General features: G+C 33.3%; 1 protein-coding gene across 2 annotated transcripts in view; it reads left to right on the top strand.

Annotated features, from left to right (window-relative positions):
- The window catches only part of LOC145688058 (uncharacterized), a 418,358-nt gene that overhangs the window by 269,897 nt on the left and 132,743 nt on the right, over positions 1-15,718 (top strand). Inside the window, exon 1 of one of the 2 annotated variants that reach the window (XM_081761775.1) lies at positions 5,335-5,517. The exons of the other annotated variant lie outside the window; for it this stretch is intronic. Within the exon in view, the coding sequence (XP_081617901.1) occupies positions 5,511-5,517 (7 nt within the window). The 5' untranslated portion in view covers positions 5,335-5,510. Of the gene's footprint in view, positions 1-5,334; positions 5,518-15,718 lie in introns of those variants that run through there. 2 annotated transcript variants of the gene reach the window in all.

The raw sequence follows: 15,718 nt of genomic DNA, 5'->3' as shown, positions 1-15,718 counted from the left end.
ATTTCCAACTTCCCGCTGATGCATTCCGTGTTTACTGCTGTCAAGACTTACCTTTACCTACATTGAACCTACCTAAGAGATATCTGAGGTCAGAGAATATCTGAGAATTTTGTTGGTTCGGAAATTACGCCATTTAGAGAATCCCTTCACATTGCTGAAATATGAAATTTTTAATGACATACTGTATGTGTAACCTTTTTTACATTCATATGGACACGCTGCACGGTTTCTGGTGTTTGAAATAACATGTGTTGAATGTAGCATTTCCACGCTTTGGAGCAGCCCTAGCTGTGAATAATACTTTCATAACTCAAATATCATCAATTCAATGACTTTTTTCCCTTTCTCGCTATTAAAGTTGAAGCTTAGGTTATAGTAGTATATACTAGAGTAAATGACTGAGACAGCGGTTGATAAGAAATATTGATTATAATAAAATGACTGGTGATGCGAATTAGTGTCTCTGGACTTTTTCGGGATTCGCCCGTTTCTCCCATATTCTCATCCCACCAACTCTTTCATAATCATTCAGTTGCATCAAGCATCTGTCTCCTTTAGCTTAGAGAGAATAACCATGGGATATTAAAAAGAAAAAAATATATATTGATAAGTCTTGGCTATCGGCTTCAAATCCTGGTTCAGTCGTCTTTATTGAAAATTTCCTCACTTTTCAGAACCTTATCAGACAAAAACAAGCTTTGCAATATTTCATCATGAGTCAGAAGACATACAAAATTATATATTTTTTTTTCTTTTAAGTGATAGTGCGCTGCTAAATCTGCACTATATTTGTGGTTTCATGGGGTCCTTGGGTATAAAGACTGGCATTAGTGGAATAACTCGAGTACATCATATTCTTTAACGCAGAAGTCTGCTGCTGCACAAGTCTGCTTCATTCTCAAGATAATTCCTTAAATGTCCGAAATGTCACCAATTGAATTCTCTTCAATATGGAAAATCCAGAACAGCCGGTGCAATGTTTCCTGGAGATGATCCAGAGTTCATAACATACACATCAGAATTAAAACTTTCATATATTTCAAAGTTCATTGGGTTGAGATTATGTGACCGTGGTTCCCAGCCGACATTGGTTCCAGGTATTATTAGTTGTCTTGTCATAATTCAGTGTAATAGCCTCATATATTCACCTCACATTTTAACTTAGTCAAAGACTAATAATTTTATAGTGATTGATCAATGGTCAACAGTGTACTTAAATTCAATTGCAAAAAACTTATTACCTGACGTAAAAGCCCTGTACCAAGTGTCTATTGACTCAATAACAAAATGATATGTTGAATATTCCAAGATCACTGTAACCTTTGGCAGAATGTCGTTTTATTTCTCTTTGTGATGTAAAACACATGCTTGATATGTTAAAAGTTCAGTAGAGCAAAAATATTTGTACTTAATATACTGTACATATGTTATGAATCATGAATCATGAATGTTGTTGCACAGAATATATCTCAATATGACGTCAACTCTTTTGTTAAGTTCATTTGTATACAATAAGTATTTTTCTGTATCCACTATGATATTTGTTACTGAGAGAAAACTTCCAGCATTCCTCTTGAAATTTTAAATATCCATATACAGTTGTAATAATTGTATATTAAACACGGAAATTGTTCAAATATTGAGTATTTATTTACTGAGCAAAATGACAAACACCGATCGTGAGAATCTTATTTACTTTTCCAAAAATACTTTTTTTTTTTTTTTTTTTGCATGGAAAGAAATAGTTTTAAAAATGTTTGGAACATTCTGCCATCAAACTCTGGAAATCGCTAGACAAAAGTTTGAATTCATTGCAGTTATTCCGTACCCCCTCAGTGACTTTTCCCAAATTCTTTCGTACGTGAAAGTGGTGTATTTATATATTTTTTTAAAAATCGCTTTTCGATCGTTGTACAGAAAGAAAATATGGGTTAAGTTCCAAAGTTGGGCGTCCGTTTTCAGCAATTTTTTTTAAAAAAATTTACAGGAAAGATATGGATAATTTGATCGTTTGTGAGCTTGATAATATATAAGGGTCTCGCAAAATTTGTTTATTTGTTATATATAAGCGGTTATGAACATGAGACTATATGCCGAGCGGAGGGAACTACTTGGCGCAAGGTAACCGAACAGTTGCATTGTGGAAAAGTAACGAGCATTTATGTTATCAACATGGCGAATGTACAAGGGCAATGAACTAACAGTTTTAACATTTCTGAAACAAAACGTTGATAACGAGCAAAATCTTTTAAAAGTTTGTGAAGAGCACGGATTAATGAACCTAATAACAAATTGCAGAAAATGTGGAAAGGAGATAAGAGCGAAAAAACGTGGTGAAAGCGGACGCCCAACTTCGGAATAAATGCCGAAAATATGTTTCATCATTAAACATATGGACTGCTTGGATGCCAAATGATGTTAACTCCAAAGCCGAAATTTTCCAGGAAAGAACTTTGAACTTCAAGATCTCATGTAAACTAAATTGCGTAAAGAGAATACCATTTACTATTAGCATTAGAAAAGAAACTTCAATTATGTTGTAACCGTAAAATAAATATAAATTTTTCGTGAGATTTGAACTTCAAAGGTGTCTCCTGAAAAATTTCCATTCTAGAGATACATCTGACCTGACACAAAGTTAATGAAATTTTAAAGAATGTAGATGGTAAATTTAGAAAAGTTTGTAAGTATTCTCCGTGAGAAAGCACAAAAAATTTAATATGACAATCATTTACTTTCGTCAATTATCCGTCTCCTTTAGCCTAAAGGGCATTAACGGTCGTTAAAGTATAAAAATTCAATTCATTTTTGTACAACTTTCTACATAAATAATTCTGAAAACTGGAAGGAACCATAATACCACAATTTTTTAAAACGTAACATTAACAATTCAGTGATTTAACATACGAGGATTTGTGTGGTTTATTAATGAAAAATTGTTACCAAGGATATATATATATTTTTTAAATATATTTCTTAAATCCCCACTAGAACTCGACAGTTCGAGACAAAATGGCACCAGGATTGGACGGAGTGTCTCGAACTCCTATTTCGTACAAATATTTTATTTAATACAAGTTATATTTTGGAATTTGGAATTTTTATAATGTGTAGATATGGATATACTGGTGTCAATGCTATCTTCAACTTATTTACTTTGTAAAGTTTATTATTAAGTGCAGATGAACTCGGACTTACGTGCCATTTTGGTTGCGATTAAAAAATATTGAGTGCAACTAATTTAATACAATTTTTCAACTTTGGGACAAAAATCGTGCATTAGTCGACTTGGCCAAAGTGTAATATTAAAAAGCACATTGCTATTAATGAATGAAGTGCATAAATGCCCACCATTTGAATTTAATTAGTTATTTGGTACAAAAACTCCATATTGGAGCAAATTATAAACTAAGTTTAATAGAAGTAGTACAACACAGAATGAAACTCTACACGAATGGCAGCTTATTATAAAGTTCATGTCCGAATTGGTAAATTCTATAACACTTCATGGTATACAATTCGGAGAATTGTGAAAATACTGGAAGATTTGAGATTTTGTGATTTGGGTCCTTATGATTGATGGGTGAACAGACCATCATACAGAATCAAGCCTTTCCACATAGGCTGTTTCTCACCATTCTATCCCGCCTGAAGCCATCTGGATCACAGGACTATGCCACGGTTCGGGCTTGCAAAATTTGAATTTTCTCAACCAAGACAGGAAAAGAAGGATAAAATGTTTATCTGCCTTTAGGATTTGATCCAAACTTAAAAAGTTCATTTTGAGTGAGGCCATAAATTATTCAAATGCACTACAGTTATATCAACTGAATAGTGATATGCAGTTTTCAAATTTTTCATAGATTTATCGTGTAGGTGGTACCAGTGTAGAACAACTGACTATATTTCTTAAATAATATTATTCCGAAAAGTTATGAACTTAATTTTGATAAGCATGTTTTCAGACATAGTGAAATAATGTATGAATAATATTTTTTTTCTGTTCATAGCTCTAATTATTAGCTTTTATTGCCTTTGTTCTTATACTAATACCATCTGAACGGCAATCATAGAAAATATTTTAAACCCGTAGGTCACTCTCCATTGAGTCGTTATTCATCTAGGTTCCATCACTGCCATGGGTACAAATATCTAGTTATATATATATATATATATATATATATATATATATATATATATATATATATATATATATATATATATATATATATATATATATATATATACAAAGTTGTGGATTATAACATCGGTAATTACAACAAGAAATTGAGGAGAACACGGTCTCTCACGACTTACCTGCATTTACTACATTATTTAAGACTGTCTATAGGCTATCTTAAACATGATTCCTAATTTAAGATGATTTCTATAGGCTAACAGGGTTATATAGTTAACTCAATGATTGGTGTGAAGGGTTATAGGTCAGTCTCCTTATAAAACTAAAACCTTTCATCGTAGCCTGTATTTATCGTCCATTGCCTTTAAAGAATAGAATTCAATAGTGGAGCATTATTATTATTATTTACTTGCTTTCACCAGTGGCGTACACAAGGGAGGTTTCGAGATTTTATGCCCCCTTGAGCGAAATATTATGTAAAAAAAACAACCATTTAACGATATACCCAAACATCTGAAATTATATGAAGTTGAGCGCTCAACCTCCTTTGATAAACTTCTAGATATTTATTCTAGGGCTCTCTCTTTCTCTCCCTAGATGTTTTTATATATCATCATATTTCAGTAGTCTAAGTTTGCAAGTGAAAGTAACCCTACATGGTTCAACAAAACACAATTTTGAACATAAGTTAACTTTGTACGTAATTTAACTGTGTTGAGCACCTTACCCATCTTTTTATTCCATTGTTTTATATTGAGAGCTCCCTCACGGCTAAGCGGTTAGCGTAGGGATTCAACGCTGTTTAGGGGTCAGATATCAGAAGTAAGTCCTTCAACCAATGGAATTCATCCCCCCTTCCTCCATATTTGCTTGAGGTACTTAGGATCTGGATATCTTGGCGTGGATAAACGAAACATGTACATACTTGAACAATTCTCCCCCATCTAAAAATATACAGAAATTGGCGCCGCTGCCTTGAAATAATAATGTTGTATTTCGAACCCAGGACCTCTTGGATAAGAAATATTTCATATCCTGTCTAACATCGTATTTATATGGCTGTGTTTGTGTGCAGTCTGAGTGATTATTTGAAATCAACAAGTGTACAACTACACTTAATTTATTTTGTTCATAAAATTTACCCTATAAATAATTGTTAAGTGTTGCTGAGAAACGTACAGTCTATAATAAGTTGGTACAAAAATTTCTAAGTAAAATCCATTCGCCGTAGTTTTTGTGCTCTGTATAGTGTCAAGCCACATCCTATTCTGTGAATCTTTTACAATATGATTTGTTTGTCATGGAAATTATGTGTAATGTTCTGATGTATCTGCATTGTTAAATCTACCAGAACAGGGATTGGTTAATTTTTATGTTGGGTAAGTTTTCCACATATTATAAAATATAGCAATATTATCATTTTCTTCATTGCTTATATCTAATCTAAATTTTTAAAAGTCATTTTAGTGCATCCTCAAATGATGCGCCCCCAAATGAATTTGATTATCATATTATTTGAAATCACCAGCTGTTGTTGGCAGAATACATATGTTTCTTTTCTTCTTTTGATGGAGATTTTCGTCTCTTTTTAAACGTATATGGATCACATAATTGATCTTTTTATCTTCTTTTTTTCTTTTATATCTAGTAAATAGGAATGAAAGTGATTTAGTTAGTGATCGCATAGCGGGAAAATTGTTGAATCCCTTGATATGATTTTTTTTAATGTTATAATCTGCCTCAAACTTTCTTTATCATGTCATCTTTATTAAAATATATTTTAAGGAGAAGAGGGGAGGGAAAGGGGGAATTTTAACCAAAATAGAACATCCTGCGATCCCCTCAACTTAAGAGGATGAAAATCAGAATATAAACTCATTATAAATATGCGGACACGAGACACAGCATTTTCGAAAATTCCACTTTGAGAGAGAGGAAGGGCGCAATTTCTACGTGTAAATCTGTTACCAGTTTGTATTATTACAATGATAAAACTGAAGTGAACCGTTTAAAATTATTTTTTGAACATTGTCATTATCTACCTCCAACTGGATTTTTATCAAATCCGTTCCATTCAAATACGCATCCTAAAGATTGGGGAGAAAGGGATTCAAATATATCTTTCAAATGTTTCCATAAACTTCTCCTTTCCATGAAAAGAACTGGCTTTTCAGCTAGTATCCTTCTATTATTAACAAAGTTGTACTTACTTGCATATTTTATAAGCAAACTTGAATAACCTTAAGCACATAAAATTCCAAGTGTGCTTATCCTGTATTACACTTAAAATTGATATGATAATCATTAAGGCTAGGATTTCTATGACAAGTTTTAGGTTATATATATGGTCCGAAATGATATAAAAAGGCATTTTTGGTCATAGTTTAGACTAGTTGTACTTAGTGCTCAGAAACATATATTTGCCAGTATTGACTGCAAGGTTATTTACCTTTCTTAAAACTGGCCTTGTACCAAGTTTTGAAGAAATACTGTTCAGCATAAAAAGTAAAGATAACATACCTTCATAACATCAACCACTTCGAATAGAGAAATTAGCTTCTATCTGTCTCTCTCTCTCTCTTTCTCCTCCCCTTCAGTGATACTTTAAATCCCCTTTCTTTGTATGTTGGTAGAACTGTTTTCCAGCCACATCCGTGGAGAACTTTCAATAAACGAGGAATGAAAAAAAGTACACTACGAAAATACTGGTAATCCATATTAAACCCTTCTGGAGCTATAACCAGGGAGAATTCCCAGGTCATCTGAAATAAATAGCACTTTTTTTTTCACTAAGCGTAGGGCTATTTTTCGAGTGTGGGGATATTTACCATTCGTTTGAGACGTTTTTGTGTGAAAGATCTTAGCATCGCTGAGTATAGTGTTTTCAAGATGCCTAAAGACATGTGCTCTAGTAGTGTGAAGTTACGTGATATTTTAGGTCATGTGTTTGTCATTTTTAGGGACTAAATGCATGCACAATTTCAAAATTTTGTACGTCATAGAAATCTGAGCCGTATTAATGAGCAGCAAATTAGCGAAATATCACTGTTGACTGCGATGGAAGCAAGAGCTTTAGAGGTGCACTACATTATGTTGCTTCTGTTGGTGGTAAACGTAAATGGTCTAGAGTTGCAGGTCCTGTTTTATTCCAATAGAAGAGATTTTGTAGATTCTAGCAACGGTGGATAGTTATGTAATAACTAATTAGTATACAGTAGTTTAAATATACTTCATCCAAAAGTTTTGTACTATAATTATGTTAGCATTGAGTGAATATTTGAACTGCAAATCTTTAGAAAATCAGGAGCTATTTTTTTTTTTTTTTTTTAATTTAAGAAAATAACTTTGTAAGTTAGATGTTTAACGAAAGCAAATAATTACCAGTGGCTGCTCTTAAGGGAGGAAACGAGATTTAAAAAATACAGATTTTATCGCTACAAGCTAAGGGAAAGAGGTTTACCTAATGTATTAATACTTGTTACATGAAGTAAGAATTAATACGTTAAGTAAGCTTTGTTTCCATAGTTTGTAACGATTCAATTTATTTATTTATTTTTACCAATGTTTCATAGCTCTTATATCAAGTTAAGAAAAGCGACCATATTTTATAATAACTATTACGAGGGTCATCCAGAAAATAGAGACCGTTTAGTTATACAAAATAAAAAACACAACAGTTATTGGAAAAAACAATTCTGTTACATACCTGAAGCTTCCTTCACCTCCCTACATGATCACTAGCTTCATTTAAACATTTGTCATATCTGTTCATGAGCTTCAGAATTCCTATGTTAATACTCTTCTGCCACCAGTTCAATAAGCCAGGTGGTCACTGCATTCTCCAACTCTTCAACACTTCCAAAACATTTTGCGAACTGAAACTCTTTCAGCTAAGGGAAAAAGTGTAAATTGCTAGGAGCAAGCTCCAGACTATAGATTGGATGATCAAATATAAATTTTTGTTTGAATGCAGTGACTACCTGGCCCAATGAATTGGACGGCAGAAGAGTATAACATGGGAATTTTGAAACTCGTGATAAGATACGATGAATGTTTAAATGAAGGTGGTGACTATGTAGAGAAGTGAGAGAAGATTCAGGTATGTAACAGAATTCTTTTTTTTTTTCAATAAATATTGTGTTTTTAATTTTGCATAACTGAACGGTGTTTATTTTCTGGTAACTTGCGTATTATAAAGAGAAAATATGCAAAAAAAAAAAAAAAAATCACAAAGCTTTGGGATTTTCAGATTTGTATTAACCTCCTTTATCAGCAGCGAGACTGTATAGGACGAGACCTCCCGTTTAAAGTGAAAAGAAAGCAAGAGTCGACCCGAGGCGATGCACAGCAAAAATATATGGACTAACCACTAGACCGATATTAAATATTTTAAATAGAAATAAAGTAATCTTTGAAAATGAAAAACAAAAGTGAAATAAAATTTCTTATTTTACGTCCCACGAAAAGACGGCTTGTTAGGGAACCACATTGGTTAAAAAAAAAAAAAAAAATCTTGCTTGAGATTAAACTAACAAAGAATTCTTTAAATGTTGGTGTATACAATAATTAATGCAGTAGATAACCTTTATTCCCTTAGTTTCAAGCGACGAAGACTTCTCTCACGTGCCGCCTCTGCTCCCATGATTATGCCCTGTATGCTAAAGGAGACATTAATGTTTAGGAATGATTATGAAATAATTAATGGAATGAAAATGAAGAAGAAAATTAGACAATCCTGAGAAAATTCACGGAAACTATGTCCATCACAAACTCCATGGTCTGAGATCGAACCAGCAACTGCGGTCCCGGGTTCGATTCCCGGTGAGGACACTCGGTCAAAAAAGTGTAAAAGCTTTTTTAGGCCAGCCATCCTGAGTGAGATTTTCCTGGGTTTTCCTCATTTATACCAGGTAAATGCCGGAATGGTACCCAACATATAGGTCCCAAACTGCTTTCTTCCTTCCTCCCCATTCTTCCTTCCATTTCCTCGGATAGTGTGATCGCCGAGGGACGTCATCCCTCATACTTGACGGGCTAAAATGACCATGAATGCCGAAAACCTAAAACTATAATTCCTAAATCCTAAATCCTGAATCGGAAAACATCATACCAAACTTCAACACTGTTGCTAAATGATTTGCGTTCTTTCGGTTAAGAACCATTATTACTTCCTCATCTAAATGAGCCTCTGATTTGTTTTGTTACAACTTGAATAGGAATATACACATATTTTCCCCCTATAGTCTAAATACGTAGACCTAGTCACGTAAATGAGTGAAAGGAGCTGCGGTTTACCTAAGCTATATCCAACATGAAGGTAAATGCTGATGAAAGGAATCATGCCAATTGTGATAATAAGTAACTTTTTCTTTCTTTCTGTGGTCCCGTTTTTTTCTCTCCCGGTGTGTACACACTAGTGGAAGTGGTCGATTGTGATGTCATATTGGTGCTAACAAAGATGACGCAGCTTGTTTAACTATAACTGTCGTTTGGAAAAAAGGAACATTTCCATCAGGATATAAACACACTCTCCTGTTCCTTGTGCTATTTTATTTTTAATGATGACGACTGCATTTTTTCTTTACGAATTTTATGTAAGACACAGTATAATATAAACATTTCCCATTGGATGCTTTAGTTGGATTGTTTATTAAAGAAATATACATATTTCCTATTGTTCGAACAATGAATATTGAATAATGTACGATAACGATTCGAATAACGAATATTCTAATAACAAATATGCCGAATATTCGAATAGTTGTTCGATAACGATTCGGATAACGAATTTTCGAATAACAAATATGCCACTATTCGAATAATTGTTCAAATAACGAATATTCGAATAATTGTTCGATAACGATTCGAATAACAAATTCACCGAATGTTCGAATAATTGTTCGAATAACAAATATTGAATGATTGTTCGATAACGATTCAAATAACGAATATTCGAATAACATATATGCCGAATATTCTAGTAATTGTTCGAATAAGGAATATTAAATAATTTTTCGATAATGATTCGAATAATGAATAACAAATATGCCGAATATTTGAATAATTGTTCGAATAACAAATATTGAATAATTGTTCGGTAACGATTTTAATAACGAATATTCGAAAAACATATGCCGAATATTCGAATAATTGTTCGAATAACGAATATTGAATAATTGTTCGATAACGATTCGAATAACGAATAACAAATATGTCGAATATTCGAAAAAAATGTTCGATTAACGAATATTGAAAATGTTCGATAAAGATTCGATAACGAATATTCGAATAACAAATATACAGAATATTCAAATAATTGTTCGATAACGATTCAGATAACGAATATTCGAGTAACAAATATGCTTCTATTCAAATAATTGTTCAAATAACGGATATTGAATAATTGTTCGATAACGATTCGTATAACGAATATTCGAATAACAAATATGGCGTATATTTGAATAATTTTTCAAATAAGTATTGAATAATTGTTTGATAACCATTCGAATAACGAATATTCGAATAAAATATATGCCGAATATTCGAATATTTCGAATAAAGAATATTGAATAATTGTTCTATAACGATTCTAATAACGAATATTCGATTAAAATATGTGCCGAATACTCGAATAATATTTCGAATAACAAATATTGAATAATTGTTCGATAACGATTCGAATAACGAATATTCGAATAACAAATATTCCGAATATTCGAATAATTGTTCGAATAACAAATATTAAATAATTGTTCGATAAGGATTCGAATAAAGACTATTCGAATAACAAATATTCTGAATATTCGAATAATGGTCGTCGAATATGACGAATTTTAACAGCATAAGATGAAACTGTATCTTCTATCCAGAATCATAGGTACTAAAAAGTATTTTGAAATCATGTTAATTATCATAATTTATCTGACAAGGTACAAGTTTAGGGAGAATTTGATTCACTAAACCAGTGATGAAAGAACTGCGACGCACGGGACAAATGCAGTTCCCCTACTCGGCTTGGGACATGATTCCTAATCTGATGGATTTTTAACTTCACTTCTGAAAAACCAACTCACACTAGTCCGAACCAGATTATGGAAAAGTTTTAGAAATGTATTCACAGTTTTATTCATCACACTGTCCTTCATAATTTTTCAATCAATTCTATTGTTTACTATTACACGAATGTTGTAAAATATACCATTGTCGGTGTAATTAATTACATTGATCCGCAATTTTCTTTTTTCTTTGGTTCCTTCTTTAAAAAAGTTTGCTTATCACTGTCGTAGACTGACGGTTTGTTATGACGTTGCGGTACACACGCATATTGTTTTTATATTACAGACATCGAGAATCAAACTCAAGATCTAGCTTAAGATTAACATTGTTTACTAGTATTTTACCTCAGTCAGTGAAAAATGTATATGCTTATGTCTGCAATTGTAGCATATAGTTCAAACGGTTTTCTAAGGCACATAAGATTAGTACCTAGGTATTACCTATGAAATGAGACGAGAAAAGTTTTTCATCTCATAAATTTTTTTATGGAATTTACGTCTTGTGTTTCTCCGGATAAGAAGAGTAACATTGTTTCCCATGGCCATTCTACTTTCTCTTGTGAAATATTCGAGTTCGTTGTGTCAAGGTCATGGTAACTTACTATTTGACTAATTGATTGATTCAGTTTCCCGTTCAGGATCGGTGCTATATGAGACGGGACCTACAGCTTAACGTAGGATCCAAACTGCAAGAGCTCCCACCGAAAATCGAACCAGGATCTCCTACGCCGGAAGCGCGTACAATAATAGCTATAAAGGAACCAGTAAGAAAAGATCTCATAACCCGCAGCGGCGTTGCCACTACTTACGTATCAAGGACTTTCTGGTGCATCTAAAATGAAAATTTTCTTAATGGTGTAAAACAAAGTGACCGTAGTTGGTAACACTAGAACCAAAGTAGAGACTGCATTTTTCGTCTACACCAGGAAAGAAACTTCAGGGGCCATCTCCTGATGGGTCCTCTATATAGCTTAGTAGAAACGTCAGTTCGTAGTGTACAACATTGTGTCAATTAGTTGTTTTCAAAATTCTGCCTGTTCCTCAAAATATATTTGTTTCCATTTTTTCAACCACCTCCTTTTTTACAGACGTTTTAAAGTAAAGACCTACAATTGCAAGGCAATATCCGAAGAAGATACTGGTATCATAATCTCAAATTGTTTAGAGCCCCTCTCAGTACCGAGAACCTACAGTTTAAAGTGGAAACCGAACTAACATAATGTATACAAATTTCAATTTTTTCCCATCTGGAATCGAACTCGGAACTCCATGCACCAGAGGTGCACGTGCTAGCCACTAGACTAGGAAGGAAAATGACTTTCCTCTGGTGTTGTGGTCGGACTTAAGCAAAATCGTTTCTTCTTTACTGTGTGTCCTGGTCATTAAGGACTTTTCTTTCTATCCTGCTTGTTGATAATATTACTGGCTTATTATTATTATTATTATTATTATTATTATTATTATTATTATTATTATTATTATTATTATTATTATTATTATTATTATTATTATTATTATTATTATTACAGAGCATTAAAGGCAGATTTTAAAATATGCTGTATAATTTTATTTTAGGTTATCAGCTGTCCAATTACTTAACACCTTAGTTGACATTTAAATCCTTACTTGTCTATCACCCTACTGGCGTTATATAAATAATGCCCTGCTAGTAAGACTTTTCTAAGAACTCCATAGATGGCACAGCAATGTCCTTTTTTTTTTTTTTTTAATACTCTACATTTAGCAAGTTCGTACTCGAGATCCCACCCATAGGACAGACATTTAAATGGCAAGTGCATACTCGGAAACCCGACTTGAAGGAAGTAGCTATGCAAATAATATATATGAAACATATGGATATCTGTTTAAACTTTTAGAAAGCAAAGCGTTGCTAGTTTATCTAAATTTCAGGTAAAAATAAAATGTGTATTTTTTTAAATATATACATCTTAATAAATAAACTGATTTCTCATAAAGAAAACATGCTGCTTATGCTCATCTATGAATAAAACATGTAAACTCTGAGGTGATACATACTTTGCATATGTATAAATACATACGTACGTACATATAGACACATACATAACTATATTAATCCAAAGAGTATTTTTAGAAGTTCCTACAGCAGTAAAGCACACGTCTAGCAGTTCATAGACTCCCACGTGATTGCATTCCTTAATTATTCACACGAAAAAATCTTACGTATATTGAGTAACGGATGCGGTGACGAAGCATGTTGGAGAGATTAAATAAGAAATCAACAATAAAGAAAAATATGACGTTGAAAATTCCAAAGGATTGAAACAAACCCTCCAAAGATTACGTAAAAAAAAAAAAAAAAAAAAAAAAATCAAGAGTTACTCCCACTTGAAGGTTGTGGTTAATTTTCAATGTCATTTGTACGCGACGAAGACAAAACGTGTGAATGGAAATATTTTTTGTTCTTTTACGAAATTCAGGAAGTAAATGAAGTAATTTTATATTGCAATTGTTCCTCCATTTCTGCCATATGTTTGGTATCTATCAAGGAACTAACGGAACAGGAAGGGAGACGAAGATATGGGAATCACCTCATATCATGATACGTTGACCGTGACAATGCACAATATTATTTAGCAGTTAATAATGACTTAACAAAATATTGGTGTATTTTGAACAAAATCTTAACATTTGAAAGAAACCCCAAATATTTTTGGTTTAAAAGCCCTCAATTTGGACATCCCTGTATCCTAGACACACATTCTATATTAGAGACAATTTTCTTTATACCTATTAAATTATGAAGTCCTATTCATTTTGAACTTCCCCTGAACACCACTTCCCCTGATCTTGGACCTTGGACATGTTTGCAAGGTAAGTAGACCAGCAGCTTTACTTCTGCTTGAGATGGAAAGGTGAGAGCGAAAAAGTAACTTAAGACAAATTTCCGAAAAATAATGTCACTACTAGTAATAATAATTTGTTCTTTGATAACTTGTGGGATATTTTACTTCGAATTCACAGAGAAGGAAATTGAAGGTTCAAAGTAGCCGTTCACGTCATAGCACACCTGTTTTTGTTGTTGCTAGTGTATAGTTGATTACATGTATACGATGCGTTCAATAAGTTCCGGAACTAACCTCGAAATAATACACTTAATGATGCCAGCAACATTTATTACCATGTTCATTCCTCTTGATACAAACTTAACCACGCCACACACTCGTGAGACTCGTCATAGAGGCTCTAGTATGGACGAGGAAAGTTGTCCATTGGTATACGGATCAGCACCACTATCACATTTTTTATTTGTTGTATTTCTTTCCTCATTGTCAGTGTTGGGAGAATGGAGTCAAGTTTTGTGTTAAATGCAGTGAACCGCGACCGAAACGTACAGAATGACGACAATGTTCTTGTGCATCAATTTTTGGGCTAAAGAAAAGTTTCAGTCCTTGAGTCCTTGAACACCCCCTATATTTGCCTAATTTGGTCCCAGCTGATTTTATGTTCTTTCATAAGTTCAAATATGCCACAAATGGGGAGCGTTTTAAAGATGTTACATCCATTTAAACGAATACGGCGGCGATGCTGAAGAGTATTCCAATGGACGACTTTCCTATGGCGTTCAAAGTATCTACGTCCCATTCCGCGAATGTATGGCGCGGGAAGAGATGTATGTGGAACCGGCATCGTTAAGCGTATTAAGTTTACTTCGAGGTAGTCTCGAAACTTATCGAACGCACCGTATATATGTAATCAACTATTATATATATATATTAGGGTGTCCCTTATTTTGGGTAATTTCGTGTTGCGGTACGCACACACCCCAAATGTATTCTATGTGACTGTAAACACGCATTAGTGAAATACCAGCTAACTACGAGAACGTTAACCCGTGCTGACTTGACGACCGTCATGAAATGACGTTTCCACATTATAATATAATTTAGAATTTTCAATCGTGATAACAATGAATCTAAAAGAGACAGAGAAATGAAACTTTGCACAAAGCAACTAGAGAATGAATTACATCTGCTCGTATATTGGCTAACATCACCGGATGAACAGTGTTGCCAACCCAAGAAAAAGTTATGTTTTGTAAATGGAATGACCTAAATTCGATATCATCAATGGAAGCAGCAATAAAAGTAAAGACAAAAGAGATGATAAACGCAGATCAGTGTTGCAAACTTTTTCAAGAAATAACGTGAAACGTGTTAAATGCAAACACCGTTGGCGGACACAAGAAGTAAGGTACTAACGTTTTGCACACCTTAAATCAGATATTGACAAGAACTGTTTACGCTGACTCTTAAATCTACCAGGATCCACTGAACAGTGTTGCCATCAATATAAGAGAAAAGTTCAGTTTGTAAAGGGTACAACAACTCGGAAAATGTCACTAGTGCTCTATGGTTTAAAATCTATAATGCAAGGCGGTAGAGCATGAGGGATAGTTCCGTGGCTATGTGAGATCGATAAGTCACGTACTGACCGAGATATACGGTATCTTGTAAAAGCTGACAAAGAAGGTTTATAAAAGATG

The sequence above is a fragment of the Thermobia domestica genome, chromosome 1 (assembly GCF_964235325.1).
Source record: "Thermobia domestica chromosome 1, izTheDome1.hap1.1, whole genome shotgun sequence".
In the NCBI taxonomy this organism is placed as follows: domain Eukaryota; kingdom Metazoa; phylum Arthropoda; class Insecta; order Zygentoma; family Lepismatidae; genus Thermobia; species Thermobia domestica.
The sequence above is the reverse complement of the archived record's forward strand: the minus strand, read 5'-3'. Positions and strand labels throughout refer to the sequence as shown.